This window comes from Aegilops tauschii, chromosome 1, assembly GCF_002575655.3.
Source record: "Aegilops tauschii subsp. strangulata cultivar AL8/78 chromosome 1, Aet v6.0, whole genome shotgun sequence".
Taxonomy (NCBI): Eukaryota; Viridiplantae; Streptophyta; class Magnoliopsida; order Poales; family Poaceae; genus Aegilops; species Aegilops tauschii.
The window spans coordinates 414,741,496-414,751,287 of record NC_053035.3 but is presented as its reverse complement, the minus strand read 5'-3'; the positions used below and the strand labels follow the sequence as shown (position 1 = coordinate 414,751,287).

The 9,792-nt window shown below is 50.3% G+C and overlaps 1 protein-coding gene across 1 annotated transcript; it reads left to right on the top strand.

Annotated features, from left to right (window-relative positions):
* The first annotated feature begins 3,239 nt into the window (after window positions 1–3,239).
* Window positions 3,240–4,537, top strand: LOC109757225 (peroxidase 2-like). The gene has a single exon (XM_020316054.4). The coding sequence runs from the start codon at window positions 3,328–3,330 to the stop codon at window positions 4,303–4,305; it is 978 nt and encodes a 325-aa protein (XP_020171643.1). The 5' UTR covers window positions 3,240–3,327; the 3' UTR covers window positions 4,306–4,537.
* The last annotated feature ends 5,255 nt before the right edge of the window (window positions 4,538–9,792 follow it).

The window sequence follows — 9,792 nt, the reverse complement described above, 5'->3', positions numbered from 1 at the left end:
ATGTTACTAAGTTGTGTTTCCCTATATGTTGGGCCTATCCCGGAGGGAATCAACCGCCACTCTCTCCTATTTCATTTTTCGTTGCTTAAGAATATGCATTCTTACAAGGTGTCACACGTCTCAATCGAAAAGAGACATTTTAATCTCCACTGTTGATTCAATTAGAGATTGCGTATCGAAGATAAATAATTTGTTGGGATGCGCGGGTGAGAGTAGTTAATTGCTTTCACTTAGAGCATCTACAGCCGATGGCCTTAAACACGCCTTAAAAGTCTGAGCGGGCTGACAGGTCAATGACCGGTCACAAAAATTGACCCATCCAGACGCCTTAAACCGTTCTCAAACGTCCGGGTTGTCCGGCGTCACTCATATCCAGTCCAAATATGGGGCAGCCTAGCGCATTCGCCACGTTAGCCGTCCCATCCTGACCCCACATATATCCCCTCTGATGAACCCTAGACCTCAGTCCGCTCCACTCTCTTTGTCATCTCCTCTTCCCAATCCATCCTCTTCTCTTCCCAATCCGATTCATGGCGGATGACCACTGTGGCTCCGGCTCCAATGGCGACGAGAGCGACGTCGATGCGCCCACTCTACGCATTGCTTTGCACCACTTCCGGCCATCTAGATCTGGGCGGCAACAGTGGAGGCAGCTCACAGAGCGACGCGCCGCCCCCCTTTGCCTGCCATTGCAGTACGGTCGATGTTGTCGGGCCGTCCCGTCCGGCGCGCATCAGCGGTGAGAGCTCCACCCACTCCGCCCCAATCCGGGTACGCCGCTCGGCCGCCACCCTGTCCACTGAGCGTAGGGATGGCACCCGCAGGGTTTGGGTACGGGTGGAGCCATCCCATACCCTTACCCATCCTATTTAAGCTTACCCATCACCCGTACCCATACCCGCTAGTGGGTAAAAAAATCCCATACCCGTCACCCGAAAGGGTAAATGGGTATCCGCGGGTAGAAATACCCCTGTTTGCATAACATCAATTTAAGTGACACATAATCATAAACAACAAGATACAATCATAATTTATAAACGACAACACATTATAACATCAATACATACTTATAAACAACAACACATCATAAACACACCGCATTTTATAAACACAATACCTTTTTGCAAACAACAACACATCAACACATAGTCATAAACAGTATTACATAGTCATACATTTTTAGTTCACAAACTAACAACAAATGGTAGAGGTATTTTTCCCGTACTTGTTTGATTCTGTAAGGGTACATGGGTATGTGGGTATGGGTTATATGATCTCATACCCGTACCCTCTATACCTGATGGGTTTGAGATTTCCCTATTTACGTACCCATGGGTAACTTTTTGTCCCATACCCTTACCCTAATAGGGTTTTTACCCACCGGGTACGCGGGTAATGGGTACCCATTGCCATCCCTAACTGAGCGTCCACGGGTACTGTTGGATGCTTGTGCCCTCGCCGGCGTTGGGTCGGTCAAGGATGCTCGAGTTAGAGGCGCGGGCCGCATGGCGCGAGCAGCAATGCGTGAAGGAGGCCATGGAAGTGGGCACGCGTCCGCGAGGCGCCGGGCACTCGCGCGCGCGCCGGTCGATCACGAGGATGCGCTCATTGCGTCCGTCCTTCGGCGCTCCCTGACAACAGTGGAGACGGATGCGCAACGGCTGCGGCAGAAGAACGCCAAAACGCTATGGCTCGCTATTGAGCTATCAGAGCGTGAGGCGTTGGCGAAGGAGGCAAGGCACGCTGAGAAGTAGGAACGTTTGCTCCAGAGGCTTGCCGGTAGTCACATGGAGCTGTCGGACGACTCTGGCGATGGCTCAAGCTCCGACAATGAAAATGACGACCCACCGATGGCCGACGCCTACACCAAAGGCCAAAGCAGCACCACCGACCGCAAGGGGAAGGGGGTGTCGGTGTCAAAACCAACGGATCTCGGGTAGGGGGTCCCGAGCTGTGGATTTAGGATCAATGGGGAACAAGGGACGATGAACACGGTGTTTACCCAGGCTCGGGCCCTCTCGAAGAGATAAAACCCTACGTCCTGCTTGATTGTATTTGATGTGTATGATATGGTTACATAGTCGATCTACCACGAGATCAGGCGAGCTAAACCCTAGGTTGATGGGGTGATGGATGTTCTCTAGCCCTAAAGACTAAAACCTCCTGGTTTATATAAACACCAGTAGGGTTAGGGTTACAGGCGTTCGGTTATAAGGAAGGAAAGATCACGCCTAATCTTGACTTGGAGGACACGTCGACTCCGAAGATCTCCTATCCGTCCACAGACCCGCACTCCAGCTCGGGCCCTTAGTGGCCCTTCAGTCCGATCCATATGCAGCAAGCCGACGGCCCGAGGACCCCTTAATCCAGGACTCCCTGTTGAATTAAGTCTTTTTTATAATATGTTTAGGGTACTGTCCAATTGAAACTGCATCTTTTGGTGATCCGACGATTGTTTATGCTAGAATTATGCCCGTTTCAACTAGATTTCGCGCTAGTTCGTTGATTTACGTAGGTTTATTTTCGTACGTGCATGTGTTGCATGGATATGAGGGGCCGAATTCGAAATACGCGAATGTGAACGCATCTAAATTAGGAGTGCCCGACCTGTGCTTCCTGACGTGGCCAAACGCGTCCACGGGCGTTTGAGGGGCCGAATTTACCAACAGCTATAGATGCTCTTAGGTCCTCACACCGTGTCACGGGGCGACCAACGAAGCAATCCAATGGGGTTGTACCCTGCGAGTGAGTTGGCTCTACATAAGTCAAAGGCCAAACAGGTAGTACAAAAGTTTGTTTACAAAGAGGTCACATTGCATTTCCATTCGGCTCACTCATCCCGCACACATACTCCAGGAGCAACCAGCAGATCATACAACACATATTAAAGTCTTTAAAAAGACTTATATTTAGGAGCGGAGGGATAAATGAAGAGAGGAAAAATAATGAATTCTCTTTATTATCAAAGAAAACATAGGGTTAATTAAGCTAATCCAGCAGCCTCCATATTCTATAACAGCTAGATCACTGCATGCTGATCAATTATTACTCCACTAATTGTCATGCATGTGCATGACACACATCCATCTAACTAACTATTGGCAAAAAAAAAACTAACAATGTCAATGTCAAGTTGCTCTAGCCCACATCCATTGTTTATCAAGTGCACCGTGGATTGGAACTCTTGCATGCATGTATAAGTAGCCCTCCACTCCACATACGAACTCCATCACCTCATCCCATCTGCTCCTATAGCCCACATCAAATCACACACTCTCTGGTACACATCGGCTAAATTCATTAAGAGCTAGCTTGAGAAGAGAGACAATGGCCGCAGCTTCCCTTAAGCTTTCTGTTGCGCTGGCATGCGTACTGCTGCTGTCGTCGGCGGCGTGCCATGGCCTGGAGGTGGGTTACTACAAGAAGACATGCCCCCGCGTGGAGGCCATCGTGAGGGACGAGGTGAAGAAGTTCGTCTACAAGAACGCCGGCATCGGCGCCGGCCTCATCCGCATGTTCTTCCACGACTGCTTCGTCCAGGGATGTGATGGCTCCGTCCTCCTCGACCCGACGCCGACCAACCCGCAGCCAGAGAAGCTGAGCCCTCCCAACTTCCCCAGCCTGCGCGGCTTCGAGGTGATCGACGCGGCCAAGGACGCCGTCGAGAAGGCGTGCCCTGGAGTGGTCTCGTGCGCCGACATCGTCGCCTTCGCCGGCCGCGACGCAGCCTACTTCCTTAGCAAGATGAAGGTCAAGATCAACATGCCGGCTGGCCGCCTCGACGGCCGCGTTTCCAATTCCACGGAGGCCCTCGACAACCTGCCGCCACCATTCTTCAACCTCGACCAGCTCGTCGCCAGCTTCGCCGCTAAGGGCCTCAGCGCCGAGGACATGGTTGTGCTCTCCGGCGCCCACACCATCGGGGTCTCCCACTGCTCGTCCTTCGTCTCCGACCGCATCGCCGTCACCTCCGACATCGACGGTGGCTTCGCCAACTTCCTGAGGAGGAGGTGCCCCGCCAACCCGAGCACGGCCAACGACCCCACGGTGAACCAAGACGTGGTGACCCCCAACGCTCTCGATAACCAGTACTACAAGAACGTCCTCGCGCACAAGGTGCTGTTCACATCGGACGCCGCCCTTCTTACGACGCCGGCGACGACGCAGATGGTGCGCGACAGTGCCAACATCCCCGGGCAGTGGGAGGCCAAGTTTAACAAGGCCATGGTCAAGATGGGAGCGATCGATGTGAAGACCGGCAAGCAAGGCGAAATCAGGAGGAAGTGCAGGGTCGTCAACCACTGATCGATCCATGAATCATCACGGTGTTGCGTTATTTAATTCGTTTGTGCGCTTTAGTTTTGCACAGCCTGAGGTCATCTATTTGTGATTTTCGTTCGACTTTCATGCATGTACTGTAATTGCTTGTTTTGACTGTTCAAATTCTTTGGCTGCTTATATATTATTGGTGTCGCAGTTAACTTTGATTGAGTTCTACTGATCTTAATTGGACATCCTAGATTGTTTCTCATCTTTAAGGGCCTCTTTGAATCGTAAGATTATTTTAATGGACTGACTATGGATCAGTCGATGAAAATTAAATTTGGATCAGTCGACGGACCCAAACTTGTTTCAGCAAACGAAGCTAGTTGATTGACTGGTTCGCTATCCCTGCAAATGAAGGCCTACCTCAATCGCGCATAAAATATCAAGGCGAGCTGGCCGGCCGGTGTCATGCGTGAAATTAATTTATTTTTGAGGAATTTTGGACGGGCAGCGCTGAGTAGTGCACGTACACAAACAACATACGTACGTACCGACACCAACACTGCTAGCTAGCTACCTTCCTCTTCCTTACTTTTTTTCTTTTGGATCGGGAGATGGAACCTTCAAACACATGCATGCAGTGGCGGAGCCAGGATTGGAGCAATCCCCGGGTCTAAATTTTTTTCACCGAGAGGGAAAAACTTAACGTCCATAAGGCTTAAGGCTTGTAGCTAACTCAAAATATACCCCATACAAAATATTTAACAATTGCATCAAAAATTTAGAATTTAAACTCAATGCTTAACAATACAATAAAATAGATAAAGCATGACAGAAACTATACTAAGTACAGTGCATGATAAAAAGAGTACCAAATCAATGGTTTGCATCATCAGGGCTTCGCATAACCTCATCAACGGTGGACAAGAGCTAACACCTTCAAGACATCGAAACAAAATCATAAGAAAAGACATGAACATCAAGTGAAACAATTATCATTGGTACAAATATAGAAACTTACCACTTCGACGAGGTAAAAGCCCTTTGCGAGTCCAATCTCTTCATCTTCTTTTTCTACACACTACTGGAATTTTCACGTACGCCGGGTGTAATGCTCTTCGCCGAGTGCTAAAACACGACACTGAGCAAACCCAACTTCACGGCAAACTGCAATCTTTGCCATCACTGCCTCACGGCAAAGAGGCACGGCACGGCAAACCCTGCAGACGCCGAGAGCCTTTCACGGCAAAGAGGAGCCACGTGGCATGCCTGTCCGCAACAGACGGCTCCGTCAGTTACTGCGTACATTACCGAGAGCCGCCATACGACACTCGGCAAAGCACATGCCACATCCTATTTTCTTTTTTGTGTGTGTGTTCTTTCTAACTGACATGTGGTCCCACTGGTCACATTTATCAGTAAAAGTTTCAAATAACTTGCTAAATATTTTTGAAAAAATGACGATATCTTTGCCGAGAGCGTCTCTCGGCAATCCTCCTGACCAGTAGGACAGCGTGGCCCACATGGCAGCTGACAGTTTACATATCTTTGCCGAGAGCTGGTCTCGGCAATGCTCGCCTTCTTTTCCGAGAGCTGCTCTCGAAAAAGTTGTGGCACAACAGTAGTGTCTCCCAGACGACCATGTTTCCGAGAGGCGCTCTCGGTAGTATATCGTTTTCCGAGTGTTGCTCTCGGAAATCTTTCCCATCCATTCTGCTGTTAAGCTATTTCTTTTCTGATCCCTGCAGATAAAAACAACTACAGTGCAATTTGATCATATATAGGCATAATTTGATCTAGTCCACACATATATAGGCATAATTTGATCATATATAGGCATAATTTGATCTAGTCCACATATATGTGCATAATTAGGGATAGTCCACATATTGTCACACACAAGTCGAATGTAGTATCCTAGTAGACGTCACACACAAGTCGCAAATTCATACATATTGTCACTACTTGCAAAACACGTGCACGTCACAATAGAAGTACACTTGTTCATATATAGATCATCTTGAGGAGGAGAGGCCCTCGGGTTAACATTCTGGAGGAGGAGGAGGGGCATCACTTGCACTGCTTCGAGATTGCATAAGAACCTATAAGAGTAGAGTCATGTGAGGGTGGTTCGTCCCTATGTAATGAATCTTCTACTCTAGTTTAGATAATGTTCTACCTGTAGTTGATCCTCAAGCAGCTTCAACCTCTTGTTCGTGTCTTCCCGTTCCTTTTCTCTGGACTCCTGCTCAGCCTGCCGCCTTTGCTCCTCTTCAACAGCCCGCTGCGCCATTAAATCCTGTAACATGGCATTAGGCTCATATAGGTTGGAACGGTGCTAATTCGAGGCATGGACATAAATGAAAGGTTAGGATGCTAACCTTGAGACGCGCTATCTCACGTGATGCGGTGGTTGGGCGACTCCGTATGGACGGAGTTGAGCTGGTGCTCGACGCGCGTATCTCGTGCAGCTTGCGATGCGAGGAGGTGGAGATCGCCCCGTTGCAAAGGAGGTGGCGGCCATGGCCCTTCCCCTCGCCAGCAATGATGAGAAGCTCAGGATCAAGGGGCTTGGACGTAGGTTCGGCTTCCTGACCGTGCACCTCCTGGAAGGCCTCTTTGAAGGTCCCCCCACTTCTCCTCCGCTGACTCGCTGCAGAACTCGGCGCCATCCTTCCCCTTGTGGCCTTCTTTCCAGGCTTCCAGGATGGGGATCGGGCGACCAACACTAGTAGAAAACAGGGCTTAGGTCACAGGACAGTTTTCACATTAGCCCCGGTTCAGTCACGGACCGGGACTGATGTGAGCATTGGTCCCGGTTCATGCGGCCAGGGACCTGCCGGGCCTCATGGGGGCATTGGTCCCGGTTCGTCCGGACCCTTTAGTCCTGGTTGGTGGGACAAACCGGGACCAATGGGCCACGCTCCTGGCCCACCACCCTTTAGTCCCGGTTCCTACCACAAACCGGGACTAAAGGCCTGGTCCTAGTTACGGCCAGTGTTTAGTCCCACCTCGCCAACCGAAGGGCGCTCACATCAGTTTATAAGGCCGTCCCTCTCTGCCTTGTTGAGCTTCTCTTAAAGTGAAAATAGATGCCCTTATACAGGATATTAGAAATTTATTATGAATTTAGGTTGAATTTTCTCTATAAGCGCATCTATGTTCATTTTTTTATATTTATAAAATAAATAAACCTTAATAAAATAAACTATAGTAACTACAATAAATAAAGCTTAATAAATTAAGTAAAAATAGTAGCAGTAAAATAAATAAAAATAGCAGCAGTAAAATAAATAATAATAAAATAATTAAAATAAAATACATAAGTAATTAGAAATAAAATAAATAAGTTTTTTGTTGTAAGTAGAAACAAAACAAAACAAATAAAGCAAAAGAGAAAAAAAAACTCGAGCCATCAACTCCATAACCGCCATATCTGGGATAGAGAAGGGCGATCCCTTGGAGTGGGATTCACATACAGTTGCCCATAACATCTACCATTCGAGCCTAGTAGGTGGAACTCGGATCTGTCAACAGTGTCAAAGCGGCAAATAGCAGGTGGAGGAGAAGCCACCGATGTCATGTGTAGATACCTTCTAGGTCTTGCGGATCGTGCTATTACAGCAATTTGGTTGGTTGATCCCCAAAAAAAAGGAATTTCGTTGGTTTTCTTGAAGCCCTAGCCTGTTATGCCGTCCTATTCTCTCAATGCAATTTAGCAAATGCTACTACAGTACAGTAACGGGCACAAAGAAAAAGCACACAGTGAAGGAAAATACCTCCATATCAAAGCTGCTACTTATCTTGTTGGTTATCAGGATGTGGATATGTAGAATTTTCTCTAGCCACGGCAACAGACATGCATTCATCGAGGGGGTTTACTACAGAACAAAATAAATGCTGACGTTAGTTGTTGAGGGTACATTTGACATCCCTGAGAGACTAGATAATGAAAAGATGAATCGTCAAACCTGGATGAACAAAGACGCTACCAAGTGGATGAATCTGATGGCCTGTCCTACCTTGAAGATCATGCGTCCTCCCTTGAAGGCGCCACCAGGGCCATGGACGCCTCATACACCGCCGCCGACGTGTTGTAGTGATGAGGTATCGTGCAGGATCTGACACAGGATCACCTTCAGGCAAGATGAATAGGTCTTCAGGGGCACGACGGCCGGCCACAGCAGGCCCCTGCCATGGACGGCGCCGCCCGAGCCACAGCCGCTCGCCAGCTCGCCTCTGGAGCAGTCCAAGCTTATCCGCGAGCTCGTCCACTAGTGCCCGTCGCCGCCACGACGTCCTGCAGGCTAGAGAACGGCGGTTCGCCGTTCTTATCCACGGCCACCGTTGGAACCGACTCCGGCCGCCTGTATAAGGAGCCCCCGAGTCCGTCCAGTCCCTCAGGCGACCTCAAGCCACCCCACCTAGCACCCCGATAGCAGGCAATCGACCAGGGAGGGTCTTCTTCCCCATCTCCGGCCAGTACAGCCGCCGCCGCCCTCCGGTCCATCCAGTCGCAACCAGAGCCCCCCCGTCCGTATAGCACCACCATCCTCCTCCCCTCGACCGTGCGGAGCCGCCCAAACCCTCAGCTGCGTCGGGGAACCACCGTAGGCCAAAGCCCCAAACCTCCCGAAGCTGCCGTCCGCCGTGGAGCTCGCCGCCGGCGACTCCCTCCATCCCCGCCACCTCCTCGACCACCGGGAGGACCACCCCGGCCTGGCGGACCCATCCCCGCCCTCAGTACCCCGCGAGGAGCCGCCGTTCGCCGGCGTTGATCGCCGGAGCCCCGCCTCTGTTCGGCCAGAGGAGGAAGGAGGCGTGGGCGACTGGTCAAACCTGACAGTGGGCCCAAGGGACCCACTGTCAGTGACCCACGAGCCGGTCCAAGCGGGTTAAGTGGAGGATCTGACACAGGATCACCTTCAGGCAAGATGAATAGGTCTTCAGGCGCACGACGGCAGCGGCGGCGCCATGGCCGGGACTGGGGACGACGGCGCCGGCGAGCGAGCGGGAGGGTGGCGGCGGCTGCGTGCGAGTGGGAGGCCGGAGGATCACCACTCATTGTGCTCGACATATCACTACAAGAAACCTGTTAATCCATGACGGCAAACCCTGCAGACGCCGAGAGCCTTTCACGGCAAAGAGGAGCCACGTGGCATGCCTGTCCGCAACAGACGGCTCCGTCAGTTACTGCGTACATTACCGAGAGCCGCCATACGACACTCGGCAAAGCACATGCCACATCCTATTTTCTTTTTTGTGTGTGTGTTCTTTCTAACTGACATGTGGTCCCACTGGTCACATTTATCAGTAAAAGTTTCAAATAACTTGCTAAATATTTTTGAAAAAATGACGATATCTTTGCCGAGAGCGTCTCTCGGCAATCCTCCTGACCAGTAGGACAGCGTGGCCCACATGGCAGCTGACAGTTTACATATCTTTGCTGAGAGCTGGTCTCGGCAATGCTCGCCTTCTTTTCCGAGAGCTGCTCTCGAAAAAGTTGTGGCACAACAGTAGTGTCTC